The 14,923-nt window shown below is 41.3% G+C and overlaps 1 protein-coding gene across 2 annotated transcripts in view; it reads left to right on the forward strand.

The window, feature by feature from the left end:
* mxi1 (max interactor 1, dimerization protein) overlaps positions 1-12,951 on the forward strand; it is a 31,517-nt gene extending 18,566 nt beyond the window's left edge. For both annotated transcript variants that reach the window (XM_084930790.1, XM_084930791.1), the window contains exons 4-6: positions 5,311-5,425; positions 7,612-7,810; positions 8,834-12,951. In XM_084930790.1, the coding sequence (XP_084786916.1) occupies positions 5,311-5,425; positions 7,612-7,810; positions 8,834-8,997 (478 nt within the window). In that variant the 3' untranslated portion in view covers positions 8,998-12,951. The remainder of the gene's footprint in view (positions 1-5,310; positions 5,426-7,611; positions 7,811-8,833) is intronic.
* The last annotated feature ends 1,972 nt before the right edge of the window (positions 12,952-14,923 follow it).

Consider the following 14,923-nt stretch of genomic DNA (forward strand, 5'->3'; position numbering starts at 1 on the left):
GATCCTAGTTAAAGATGTGAACATTTAAGGTTTCATTAAAGATTCCTGTGTTTATTGAGGAATCCATGTGGTTAATACAAAGCCTATTATTTAATTCACATGCCAGTCTCTGCTGGAACTGAGGATGTGTTTAAATGAGAATTTTTACTTGCAGATCATAGTCATAATATCTTCACACTTCTCTCATACATTGTTGAAACATTTCCAAGACACTGCAGTTCTGATTTCCTCTAATTTCACTTGTCGTGTTAATCGTGTGGGAATAACAGCAACATGTCAGAATACGTAGGAAAGCATGCATACGCTGCAGTGTTTGTGCCCTTCATTGCTGTTCCAAAGGCAAGCCTCTTCTGCACGTGTGTTCCTGCATGGATGATACAAGAAAAAGGGAGGCGAGTGCTGAGCTGCTGTACATAGGATGTGCGTAGGTTCTGTAAGAGTAATGGTGGGCAGCTCTTCCATACCAACGGGGAGCACTTCAAAGTGGTTCTTTAAAAAGAACTCTGCTTCAGTCACATTGGAGGCAGTTTGACGCATTTTGACAACATGCGAAACAGCTAGAGGCATATAAGGAGAGCAGTGCAGAATTTTAAAGTATAAATTCTCATCTTATCAATCATGAATTTCATTGTTCATTTGCAACGATGAGAAGCATTTAAATTACACTCGGAAGTGTTGTTAGCCCTTATACATAAAAGGTAAGTCTGTATTAAACTGAACTAAAGCAGGTACCAAAAAAAGAAATTAAAGTTGTGTGATTATTAGAATAAAAAGGCAATGTTGTGCACGCGACTCACAGAGAAGCTAGATTTTGAGGGGTGCATATGAAAGAAAGGTGCAGTGCAGTGACCCAGGGCTGCCGAGCGGCTCGGTCACATGCCAAAGCCAAAAGGCAGAGCTCGTGCTTGCCTGCTTACCCATCTGGGGTCCTTCAGGAACACAAGACACAGTTCATACACCCAGACTTCCAAGCATGACAAACTTACATGCATACATTCCATGGAAGTGCATCACTGTCTCCTGAGGAAAAGGAAAGGCTGGCTTTCTAAGTGTTTAACCTGTAAGCTTTGTCTTTTAGGATTCATCATGGGAGTGCATTCATATAAATGTGCATATGCATTAGAGGATATATATTTCTTGTTGTTGTTGATGATTTTTATGAGAGAGTGTGGGGGAAAACTCACTACCTAACTGTCAGTTCTCAGAAATTTCCCTCTACTGAACAGAACTAGGCTGTTTTGCTTACTGTCACTGAGTGATCTGATATCCCTCTTCTGCGTGACAGTTGGTAGCACACAGGTAGCCATCTAATCCGCCACAGATGGAGAACTCTTCATTCAACCTACATCGCCATGCCATTCATTAAACTCTGGAAGTGCAAAGTAGGGAATTATTTTCTTCGCTGGTTTTAGTCTACTTAGACATTTTGTCACTTAACAGATATCTGGAAAGATTCCCAGTCACACAGTAGATCTTGTTAGTCGTTGTTCATCTGTTGTTTGATGAATGAGATGATTATTTTTTGTTCAATTGGATTTATTAATATCATAGCTTGATTAGTCCATGTAACAAAAACAAGCACTCACTCAGTCTTCTGTACAGATATGGAAGCCTTGACTTTATATTCATCTCACCTTAACATTATAAAATCTTCTTTAAAAATATTACCCACACATACAAAAAAAATGAACTCAACAAGTGGTCATTCCTCTCAGGAGAGCTATTTAAACCCCATGATCTTTGACCAGTGATTGCATATTAATGATCAAGAAACTGACTCACAGCCAATTATAAGGTTGGGGAAACCTGCAGTCAGCTGAGACTGAAGAAGTCACTTGGATGAGTGACGAAACGTTTCTCTCACAGAAAACGCTACGTCCAGATGAACAGAATCAACTTCTTGTTATTTAACCCCACTGAAATTGACTCCACATCAGTCACCACTGAATCAGCCTGTGATCCTGTGATGTCATATCCTTTGACCAAATGTGTTTAAGCAGTCCTTAGCATTAGCAGCAGAGGACATGAAGTTATGGGGCTACACAGTAAATCCATAGCTGTTTATGTAACTGGCACCGGCCTTTTCTAAGAACTCTGGAAACAGAAGGCTCTGTTGCTGGTTACATAGCTACAACAGGGTGGAGGTGATACTGCCTGCAGCAAGCAGGTATTTATGGTCACAAGCCTGCACTCATATTGTAAGCTGTAAATGGCCTAAGCTCTTTGGCTGCTGGTCTACATGATAAACAAGCCTTTTTTAGGGATTAGAGACCTGCTCTGTTAGGCATCAACAGTAGCCAGGAACTTATGACCTTTAGCCTCTAAGTAAGACAGTTATACTTTATCTAGTTTGACACAGTGATGTAGAGGTCTTTCTGTGTGGGTCAAGCCACTTTATTGTACCCTTCTTCAAGACCAGCCTCTTCAACAGGGCTGGTCATTGGAATCAGGATTGGAAATAAGTTGATGATACTGACATTCAAAGGTCATTTAGCTCTGAATTGAACACCTTGTGCAGGGACTGCACCATATGCACATCTGCTGCCTGGTGTTCGAGTTAATGTTGGTGACTAACATGGTGAACCTGTCTGACATTATCTTTGCTTGCCTGTAGCTTTAGGGACACACTGCACAATCATTTTTGACACACTGCCCTGTCGAGGATAACACCTCCAGTTTGGCTTCCTATTACCAGCCTGTCCAATGTGATAGTGAAGAATTACACAATAATAACCCTTCTCAGTTTTGATTTTCACAGTTACATACTGCTCTTCTGACGCTCCTTGTTATGCTTTTTGGACTTCTTTGCCATTTATAGTTATCGGAGTGCTACACAGTAAAGCTTGTCATCCACCCAGAGATAAGAACGCATGCCACACAGGCGTTTCACATGCCTGTCTTATCAATAAGAGGCACAGAGAGGGTTTTGAATGCTACTAGCGATTACTGTAGCTCGTGTTGAGTACATTACCAAAGGTGGTTATAAAAAGGTCAGAAGCAGGAAAGGACAGTGATAAAATAGGTGACAAACTGTTTATCATCATCATCATAATCTCTTCCTTTGGTGTTTGAGGTTTTATGCTGTTTAAGAAAAAAATTGATTTAGCAGCCAGACCAGTGACAAACTGGTTTACATGCCAAGAAGCACAAGTTCAGTTATATCCAGTGATAGAAATGTGGTGATAGTGGTCAACAGAACAGTTCATGGCTTGTTTTGTTGTTTTGTTTTTTCTGTTTGTTTGGGGGTTTTTTTTTTGGGGGGGGGGGGTCATGTCAGTGGGTCAGGATGAGAGAAGGATGGAAGGAGTAGAGGAGTGGTTTTAAGTGGAGGGTTATCTGGGGTTGTCTGCTAAGATATTTACATTTATCTCTCTGGGACTGGAGGAGAAAACTGTGGTCTCCGATGTCTGGAGTTTGTTAACTAAATGCCTAACAAGCCAGACAGACAGTCCCACACATCAGCACTGTGTCCCGCTCTGCCCTTACCGCTTCTTTACCAGACAGCCGATGGCCATCTGTGGAAAAATGCTTGCATATAGACTAGGAAAAAGCAGTGAATGAGACGTCCTTACAAGTGGAAAAACATAAGGTTTTAGAATGAGACTTGTGTGTACATGCATGAGGTTGGTGTAACGCGAATTAATATTTGTGCCTGCTCTTCAGCAACAGCTCCCTGATAAATAATATATTGGCATATCAGCAGAGCTGAAAACACAGCTCAGTTGATTTCAAAATGGTTGGACTGCAAACATGGCAAATTACACTTAATGCCTTATTTCCACATAATCCAGTAATAATCCTGATTATAGCTTTTAACAAAATAAACTGAACTCTAATCACTCTCAGAAATATTCGGCCATGTTGTGCTTTGTTGTACGTCCCCCAGGTGCAGCTGCGTGTATCGCTCAAGGCTGCTGTAAACGAGTAGCATGTGAATAAGTGACAACTGATGTATGTGCAGACGAGGGTTTGAGATGAGACACGCAGATATACATTACGCAGATTAAGAGAACTGGGGGGGGGGGGGGGGGGGGGGGGGGCTCTGCTTTGTCCTGTGAATAGAACTGATTAAATGGACAGATGTCCTGATAGTCATCGTGCAAACTCCCAGAATAAAAGGCTGTGTGTGTCTGTGTGTTGTGACTTCCTAACTTTTACTCACGCAGCCTGAATCAGGGCTCCTCCTAGTTCACTCCCCAAACATGCAGTGTTTGTTGAAGCACACACTCACGCACACATTACTGGCATAATGGCTGTAATGGCTTGCTCTTATGTTCTTATCAACACCATCCACACTGGCCCCCACCCCTCACCCACACAAATACACATATGCACACAGACAGATATACTCTATGCAGCACTTACATGTATCCAACAGTCTTAAAGAGCATAGCAGAGAGCTGTCTAGCCCATCTTGCAACTTGGTGCAGTGAAGCCCTGCTCTGGTCCCTTGAGTTTGTCTCCTGTAAGCGTCCCAAGAGATCGTTTCTGAGTCTTGGTTGCTCCACTAAGTCTACTGCCTCCTAATGTCTCTCCACCTTTCCCTCCAGGCTAGCTGAAAGACAGCCCCTGCTAATGGAGCAGTGATTGTGTTATAGCCACAATTATCTCTTTTTACCTCTCAACTCGGGTCCATTAGCAGGATAGATAGTACCTGGGGCTTGTCTTCAGTCACAGAATAAGGTACTGTCAGGGTGATGGACTACATGAGCTGAGAGAGGTCCTGGAAATGCCATTATACCACCACCATGCCTTTTATCGCCAGATGAAACTTATTGTAATGTAGGCGAGACAAGTATCCATACCTAGATATATTAAATACATGCAGATGATAAACCTCCTCATTGATGACCCGTAATTTTGAGATGATCAAGACTCAAGCCAAATCTGTCACGGGTGGAGGCCAGCACCCCAAAGACAACAGAATACTGCCTACATCTAGCTACTGAAGCAAGGGTGTTACAGACGAAAGTCCGTTTTCGGTTGCTCTTATTGAATGTAAAAGGAGACTAATTTAAATAGCTTGACATCATAAGTACAGAGAGATGCCATATTTTATTTGTTAGGGTGCACTGATCCTCTAAGAGCCTTTAGACCTTTGATACATATTTACAATGGGCTACACATTCAATGCTTTGTTTAAAGAACTCCCCCAATCTGCATGAACTTGCCTGAGGCTATTGAACAAGACAAACAACTACCACACTGTATTTCATGTTTTGCTGTACACACAGCCGCCCTGCCCTATTGTTCCTTTTTTATTTATCTAATTATGCTTTTGTTTCCTCTTTGTTACTTTTTCCTTTGTAGACGAGCTCACCTGCGGCTGTGTCTGGAGCGGTTGAAGGCCCTCATACCCCTAGGACCTGACTGCAGCCGTCACACTACCTTGGGCCTGCTCAACAAAGCCAAAGCACACATAAAGGTACATATGATTACCCAGCTCTTAGCTAAAGCTGGTCCTGGGTTTTTTTTTTTTTGGGGGGGGGGGTTTGATAAACAGAACAAAGAAACTGCAAGCTTTAAGTCATAAAAAAGGAAAAGTGGTGGTATTAGAAATAAGACTATCATTAAAATACTAGTGGTGGTGTACTTGACGGTACATAAATTAAATATTAGGCAACTTCATTTCTTCAGTATTAAAGATGCCTTTCTGAAGGTTTTTAAACTGAGTGGTTACCAGCTGACTATGAAAACTTTATTATTCATTTGGTCAGAAAAAAAATGAGGAAAAGAAAGGGTGCAAATTACCAAAGACTCACAAGTTGGTGCTTCATGATTGGGTTAAAAATATGCGAGGAGAGATTTTTCAAAGGTTAATGAGCATCAGTGCTCATGCAGAGCCAGTCCTGTTGGTGTCCTCTGAGAACCAGCCCCCATTTAGACAGATTTCTGAATGAGATGTTAGATAGTGTTGTCCGGTCAGTCCGTTAAGTATTTGGCCCCAGTAATTTGATGTTGTCTTGGGTTCAACATCAGGCTTCTTGTGGTGTAACTGGTTCTAGACTGGGCACTCAATTACGGATCAGTGGGAAAAAGGTATTCAAAGCAGGTGCCAGAAAGGACCTTTTTCCATTTGGAGATGCACTTAAAATTAAGCCTGAAACCCCCTGCTATTTTCTGGGACATATTTTCTTTAAGCATTGGCTCAGAAAGACGTCTGCATGTTTGAAGAATGCCATGATCATGAAGGAAAATGCACCATCACACACTTTCACCTGCAAAGGGCCTCAGAAAATGACCGAATATTCACCTGATGTAAAATTCTGTTCAGAACTTGTGGACTGGAGAACTCCCCCCCCCCCCCCCCCCCCCCCAAAAAAAACAAAAAAACAAAAAAAAAACAAGGCTTTGTGCCAGTTATTCAAATGAAGGGTTGTTAGATAGATCACTGAATAATTTGAAAGGTGAAAGTATTAGGACATGGTGTGTCGTGTCATTTGTCACACATGAAAAAATATTTTGCTTGGAAAGACCAAACTCGTGTTTACCTTTTGTGATAAAATTAATCCACAGTAATTGTGCACGCAGTGTAACACTTCACACTTTGTTATCCACTTTCAAAGCAGGCATGTGACTGCCTGAGAGTGAGCAGTCTGTAAGGGGAAAGCGAGGCATAGCATGCACTCACGTAACAGACAGGACATGTACAAAGGCGATATTGTTGTTAAGGTGGGCCTCCGCCAGCTCTGCCGCTCGCACTTCTGCTGCTGCTGTCAACTTGAGTCTCTTCATCGCTTATTGATGGCCTATTGTTTTGGTCTGTCGCTGGGAGTCACGCTCATTAATGTTGGCACCCATGACATAAGGCTGCAAGGTTACATCACAATGTGGCTGTATCGGGCCCTGCCACGGCCTTCATTTGTATCATAATGGTGCAAGGCGTAAACAAGCCGACACGGTGTAAACAAGACAGGTGAGGAAAATCATTTAGGGGTGTCGTCGCTGACAGCAGGAAAATCCGAGGGGACAAACTTGTTTAATTTGCTGAATACTAAAGAGCTTCTGGGGCATTGTCCATGTGTTTGTAGTTTCACACCCTTTTATGGAGGCTCGATGGCTGTGAATTCTCTGGACAATTACCTTTTCTGTTCTCACATGGGCTCAATCTGACACCACAGAGTTTGTGGGGAGCTGGCGGAGTAAAGTCTGTTCAGTCTGAGCCCATTGATTCAGACATTTGTGTTCTCACATGAATGTATGAAAAAGGCCTGTTTCTTTGCTGGCTATTCATTTGTCTAACCTCTTTTCTCAACATTATTTTTATGAGGCTTTCCTCTTGCTTAAACACTTATCCTGGAGAATGCTCAGGAGGGTTATTGGCAAGCCTTGAAAAGCAATGAATTCATTTACAAGCTAGTAAGACTTCAGAAAGTATTAACAAGGATCGAGTTTCTTTTGCAAAGCAGCTGAATGTCTTTCTTCCTCCCCGTCATAGACAGTAAAGTTATTTTTTATAACCAATGACTTCTACAAGTCATGAATATGATTATTTAGCACAACACAATGTCTATAATGTCTTTTGGTGAAGACAACCAATGCCCTGTCTATAGGTTTTGGTACCCACAGTTATGAACTTTTTTTGTCTCCTCTTCTCTTTCACCTGACCAGAAACTTGAAGAGGCGGACAGGAAGAGCCAGTACCAGCTGGAGTCTCTGGAGCGCGAGCAGAGGCACCTTCAGCGTCAGCTGGAGTTGCTGAGTGGAGGCAGTGGTACTGCAGCCCAGAACAGCCCAGGGGAGGGAGAGAGGATACGCATGGACAGTGTGGGCTCCACCCTCTGCTCCGACCGCTCTGACTCTGATCAAGGTATGTAAGGTGGCAGGCATGATTTTTAATTAAGCAGCTACACGGCCATCAAAACATATTTTCACACATGGACTTGGTACAATTTCAGGAGAATTTTTTTGTTCTTTACATGTAGCACACAGCAGAACCTACTCTGTGGTTTAAGCAAAGGAGCCTGGATAAAATGTGCACCATGCGTGACGCCCGTTTGTTAGGGATAAATTCACAAGGGTATTAGCTGCGCTCCGCTATCTGCCATTACAAGGACTTTACAATAGGGGGCCAGCAGGTTAAAAAACAGCTCATTTCTATTATGAGTACACTGGACATTTGTGCTCTCACAGGCACCTCTGTCATGACTGCAGTGCATGTGTGAAAACAGCTAGAGCCTCCAGCTGCTGTCGGTCTAATTTTATAGCACTGAGGTTGGGTTGGTCAGAGCTCCTCTGAGACTGCATGTCGAGGTGCTGATGAAGGAGATCAGATTTAAAATGCAAAATGTTTCCTGAACTGAAGCAAAACCAACATGGTGTCTGTTTGTTTGTAATGATGTCAAGTATGAGGGACATGTTTTCCTTTGTATTTTATGTTAAAATGACTCTAACCTAACAGAGAAGCATTAAAGCCATCATTAGTGTGTACTGTGTCACCCTGGTTGTGAGATGACAATTTAAACCAATGAAACTGACTACAATCTCCTTTCTTTTCATATTCCGTATTCTTGTTTTCATAAAGTGCTGTGGCACAAGCCAGATACTGTGTAAGATACTGTGTCATCATACAGTACAGCATGTTGCTGTATAAGTAAGGCTTTTCTCTAAGATATTGTATCTTTAAAAAACCCCAAAACAAACAAATTTCTGGCACCGCTGTTATCCAAAGGAGAAAACAACATAGCAAACAATATAAAATGTAGGAAGTTTCTTAAAATATCCAGAAATAAAGTATCAGCAGAGAATAGTTTTCTTAATAATCCTCAATAAAAGTGGAAATATGTTAAATTGATCTGTTCTTCTCCCCTTTCATCATTTTTCCATCCTACAGAGGAGATTGAGGTGGATGTGGAAAGCACGGAGTTCTCCCATGGAGAGCTGGACAGTGTGAGCACAGCCAGCACCAGCGACCTGGACGACCACAGCAGCCTCCAGAGCATGGCCAGTGACGAGGGCTACTCCTCCTGCAGCGTCAAACTTGCCTTCTCCTCCTAGAGCCCCGCCCCACCGACGTGACCACCACATTCCTGCCAAACTCGCCTGCCCTCCCATCTGTTATATCCATCCAGCCATGCCTATGAAACACACACATCCAGTCTCATCTCCGATGATTGGCACACACCCAGCTAATAGTGTTCCCCCTTTGCTCCCAGCCTTTTTTTTTTTTTTTTTTTTTGCCCCACCCTTCCCCTACACGCTGCTCAACCCACTTTCGGAGGCGTTCCAGCGAGAGCTCTTTCTCGCCTCTGAACTTTGAACCGCTCCGACCAACACTGACACCAGGGACCCAGACACAGACTGCCAATTGGTTCAAATCATATTTTAAAAGGAGGAGCAGAGATGTAGACATCATCTTGAAGTTTGAAGCCACAACATAAAATTAACTGTTGATTTTTATCTGCTATTTCCACACACCTTTAAAATCCCCAAATTTGTTTCAAATTACACAGCCCCAAATTTGACTAAAATGCTCTTTAATTAATATAATTGTCTGTTTGGTTCTGTCTAATGTGGGTGTTTGCCTATGTCTTATTATTCTGGTGTTGGGCCTGGCTAAATCTAGACATTGAGGCTGAACTTCGCCATATCTACACAGCTCGTCCCCGCAGCCCTGAATTTCTTCCTCGTCTTATCGAGGTTTTTCTTTTCTTTTCATATTACCTGTGCTCTACACCACAGAAGCCCTGACCCTTGAATTGGTGCTATTGTGAAAGAAACCCACCAACCAACCAATGGGGGAAGCAGATCAGATCCACCACTATGCTTTTAAAGCGAACAAAGCGCATCTGTCGTGATTGTTTCCGACCACACACGGAGGAAAACAAGCCACAAAAATGGAGGGAAAAATATAAGAAAACATTCCTGTCGGATGTGGGTGCTCAGTGCATTTTCAAAGAGTGGAAATTGTAACTTTGTGTGTGTGTGTGTGTGTGTGTGTGTGTGTGTGTGTGTGTGTGTGTGTGTGTGTGTGTTTTGTTTTGGTTTCTTTCCCCTCGACAAGCAGCTACTACAAGCTATCCTGCACTTATCTACTTTAGAGCTGTCCATAGAAATGGCACAAACCAAGAAGGAAGAAACACACACACACAAAAACAACAGCAACAAGGGAAAAAAAAATCCAAACTACAAGCTTTGGAACAGATGTTCAACTTCTCTCCAGCAGTAACAAGCAATAACTCGTGTAGTTTTTTGTTTCGTCAGTTTGAACTCCTTCCCGTTTTTTTTTTTTTGTTGTTGTTTTTTCTCCCTCAAGACTCATGTGACCGTCCACATTTTTTAATTTTTTTTTTTGTACATACAGATAGCTTAATAAATAAAACTTTAAAAATCAGTTCAAAAAAAGTAGTGCTTACAGATAGAACTATTGCCTCTGTTGCTGTTTGATCTATGTTTATTGTGCATTTTTAAATTGAAAGTTTGGAACAATTTTTATCCTCCGATAAAATTTGCTGATGGAAACGTTCAAATCCTCTCTGTCCCCGCTCCCCGCCCCGAGGAGGTAAAAGGAACGATATCCTCGATAGAAACAGTAGAACGACTTTCCATCCAGTTAAATGGAAAGTCGTTTAACTGGATGCAATCTAAAATGGCATTTGTTGGAAAATGCAGACTTTGTTTGTCACCGTTTTTTGTTTTTTTGTTTTTGTTTTTTTACTCAATTAGACGGTTTTTATTCTCTTGTTTGTGAATGGTGGTTTAAGTAAAAAGAAAAAAAAATATTATATGGCATTCCAATGGTGGTCAGGTGATCTGTGGAGGGAAAGTTTGAAGTGTTGGAAAAAGAAAACGGGTTGTATGATGTCAATGCACTCTATCCCTACTCCACCGACATTAAGAATTGCACTTCGGCTGCAGTTCGCTTTGTTTTTCTTTACCACTGTCGTGTTGCGCTGCCAACCATTATTTTGTGTGTGAGAGAAAAAAAAACTCAGAATATGATGAATATTTATTCTGCAATCCCTCAAAGAACACGCAATGGGGAGAAGGTTAACTTATTTTGTTTCTGTCTTATTTTACTCTTCTCTTTGATGTTTATTCCTCACTCCTTATTTTAAAAAAAAATTATATTTTATGGATTATTGTTAAGGTTTTTTTTTCTTTCTATTTTTTGCAGGGTGGGTGGGAGAGGGGTTAAGAAAATGTAGCCATTTTTTTTGTTTTCATTTTTTTTGCTGTTTTATTCAATGGACACTTGAAATGTAATTGGCCCTAAGCTGCTCCTAGTGCTGAGCCTCGCCTGTTTAGAGTCACCAGCCTTGTTCAGGGCTGACTCCCCAGCCACACACCAGGCCTGTGAGGAGCATCACAGACCTGAAACAGCAGCACAGGCTGAACCTTTATACCCATTCTGCTGTCGCAAGGTGAAATGCTCTCGACTTTGTTTCCGGGTCTGTGCTGAGGGGAGCTAATTCTGCACAAGACTCACCCATAGCCAAGACTTTACTGGCAAATATTGAGCCGGCTGCTACATAATAAAAGGGGTCTAAAACTCCGCTTTCCTCTATTAGGAGGATTGTAGTCTCTATTAGACTTGTTTTAGTTGACAAAATGTGTCTTACATTTACAACTCCTCCGACTGAGGATTTAAAGAAATAAAAACACAAAAGAACAAAACCTTCAGTTTCTCTGATGGACATCGTTACGGTGTAGAGTTCGACATGTATGCTCTTTGCGGAGCTCTGTTGAGGTTGTTGGACTTGGCACTAAATCAGAAAGTCACCACTTTTGGTGCTCAGATATTTAAAAAAAAAAAAAAAAAATGCCAAAACCACCTCAGAACACCTCAGTGTCCTCTCTCTTTATCTCTTTCTCTCTCTCTGTGGAGGACAGTTTACATTTATTCTGCCCCGTTTTAAGTTATTACCTTTATCTGATCTTTGTTTCTGCTTTCTTCTTATGTTGGTTTTATGAAACTGCACTGCTGACACGACAAAGGTCTCAGTGTTTTGCGACAAATGAATTTCTCTTCTTGTTCAGACCTCGATCAGTTCTTTGCAGTGTTTTAACCTGCTCACACAGTACACAATGTTGTGTTTTACTGTGATGGGACAAACTGAGTGTTTATCACAAAATGTGTGTCATTTTGTCCCACGTGGTAAAATGCTCAGATGCGAGATGATTCCAGGACGGGTTAAAAACAAAAACGACGCTAAAAGAACTGGTTTTACTGAGGCCAGGTCTGTCCTCACTCGTGTGTGTGTGTGTGTGTGTGTGTGTGTGTGTGTGTGTGTGTGTGTGTGTGTGTGTGTGTGTGTGTGTGTGTGTGTGTGTGTGTGTGTGTGTGTGTGTGTGTGTGTGTGTGTGTGTGTGTGTGTGTGTGTGTGTGTGTGTGTGTGTGATCTCTGTGTTCTTACTAAAGCTGAGCTTTAGAAAGGCACCTAGTCCATGACTAGTCTGCACAGATGTCAGTGGGCTGTTTGCCACTTTGATACTCAGTAAATATCACACTTCTGAAGGCTGTTTGTCATTAAGAAAAAGACAAGCTCTCCAGTGTAAGATGCAAAAACAAAAGATGTTCAGTCCAGTGCAGAATAGTCCTGGATCAGCTGATTGAGAGGTCTGACAAAACATTTCTGGCCATGCTGAAAAATTCATTAGCATATCCTCATCACAAAGTTGTATTTTTACCTCTGTGTTTAAGGTTTCAGTGGTGGTTAGGGGACAGCTTGGCCAGAAGTGCACCAGCCCCGTGAAGTGGAAGTTGCAGTGTCCTTTGTAAAACCCCACTCCACTCTGGTGTCAGTCTCTCAGGGGGTTGATTTGAGCAAACGGGTCCACGAAGTCAAGTTAGCCCAACCAAACAAGCAGTCCCAAGTGCAGTAGGGAGCCCTCCTGTTGTTCTGAACCTGTGGCCATCCTTTGTAAAACATGCACTCTGATGATGATTCTAGCTGTGTAAGTTGATGATGCAATACTTAAAATAAAAACACCAAGATTTTCAAACCTGAAGGACTGAACCGAGCTTTTAATACTGTGAAATGTGTCACTACTGAATGTATTGTAAAGCAAATGGCTTACGCCAAGTTAAATACAAGTCACCTGTTAATCACATGATTCCCATTTACCAAATGTGCACAAATCGTGACAAAGCAGCAATTTTTTTCCACAATTGATGTGTCATTTTCATAATGAAAGAATGTCTCTTAGATGTGACTAAGAACATAAATGTCTGAAGCCCTTTATTGGGTGGCTCGATGAATCACAGGAGTCAGAAGATGATTGTAGCAGCTCATAAAATCGAAAAGGTCTTCTACTTAAAAGCATTTCTTTTAGATTTCTCTAATTGTATCTCTCTTCCATTAATTTAAATATTAATCAAACATCATAAGAAGCAATGATAACTCGGCTCGAACTGTTTATAGCTGACAGGCAAACAGGAATCCTTTGGGAAAAGGTTGCAAGAAGATTAGTCTACAGTTTAATGAGTCACAAGCCGAAACTGACACAGCTCATTCATCTGCTTTGAGACCAGCTGAACCCTGAGCACTTCTGTTAAGCCGAACTAGATTATGTTGTCTCATAATCATCCAAATCAAAATCAAAGCCCCCCCCCCGAGATTTCCCACCTTCAGGTTGATTATTTTCCTTGATAAATAGTCTAATTTGTAACTTGACTGCTTCTGTTTAGTTAACCCAATAAAATAGCTCTGTATATAGATCCTCCATAAAGCCTTTTATAAACCACGTCAAACTGGATGTCTTGAAATGTGCGACAATATTAATATGAACTCTCATCATGCAAAGTGATTTTTAACAATAACTGTCAGAAAGTGATCCAGTTCAGTGATGCTGCTCAGCATCTCTTTTAGGGGCCGTGTTTTTCTAAACTGTAGAGCCAGCAGCGTACATGTGTTATAAATCTGTGACGTGATGTCCATGGTTTCACAGGACTCTGGCAGGGAGAAATAGATTATGCCCCCCATCTGTAACACACTGCACTAACATCTGCTCCATGTATTATTATTCTTAGGAGATTAGAGCCTGTAAGAAACTATTCCGAAGCACGACTTCCCAAGATGTACAAAAGCACTGTGTAAGTGTGATAAGAAGACGTTCTCATGAGAAAGTCTCTGTAGCTACAGATAATCTGGGTTTTGATTAGAACTCCACATCAGCGTTTACTCCCATCGGCAGCGATGACTGTGTTATAAACTATAAAAGATATTTTAAAGTCAAACAACAACCTGGAAACTGTTGATGATGAAAGGACAAGCTTGTCTTTATATGTATTTGACAAAGTAGTAAAATACAAACTCTTCGCTTGCAGGTTTACTCTCATTTTTTTAAATGGCTTTTGTGAATGCATGTTGAAAATATAATGAATATAATGCCTTTCAGCTGGTCTTGCATCGCAGTAAATCTCACAGTTATCGGGCACAGCGTGTGTCACAAGAATGAAATTGCAAAAAAAGAGAAGACTCATGTTTCTTTTGAAAGACAGAACGTCCTTTCTGTCCTCCTTTTGAACTAATCTGGAACATTATGATAAAGCCATTTTGTTGTCAGTGTGGTATCTAAGAGGGAGCTCTTATCAGTTTCATACTGTGGAAAATGCTGCCACCTAGAGGATAAAAGCTCAAAAAGAAATAAAATTTCAAGTTCAGCTTTCTGATCCTTTCATTACACGCACCGATTGAATATGTAATTTTGTGAGCGCCAGTGCTACATATTTATATGACATTACGTATCAGCACATACACTAAAAACATACAACATGCAATGAACAGTATTATCTACTAACTAAGACTTTTTTTTACATTTAAACTTCTTTTCTTTTTTTAAATAATTAGACGTGCGTACACAGTGGATTTGAAACCACACAGTCAAGACTTTCAGCTTTCATTCAGGGTGTTTTGCTTTAAATGTTTACAACATATTAAAGAAAAATAGGATGATAATGCCCGACAGACACTATGGGCAA

Source organism: Perissodus microlepis, chromosome 6, assembly GCF_051167445.1.
Source record: "Perissodus microlepis isolate ML-2025 ecotype Zambia chromosome 6, ASM5116744v1, whole genome shotgun sequence".
In the NCBI taxonomy this organism is placed as follows: Eukaryota; Metazoa; Chordata; class Actinopteri; order Cichliformes; family Cichlidae; genus Perissodus; species Perissodus microlepis.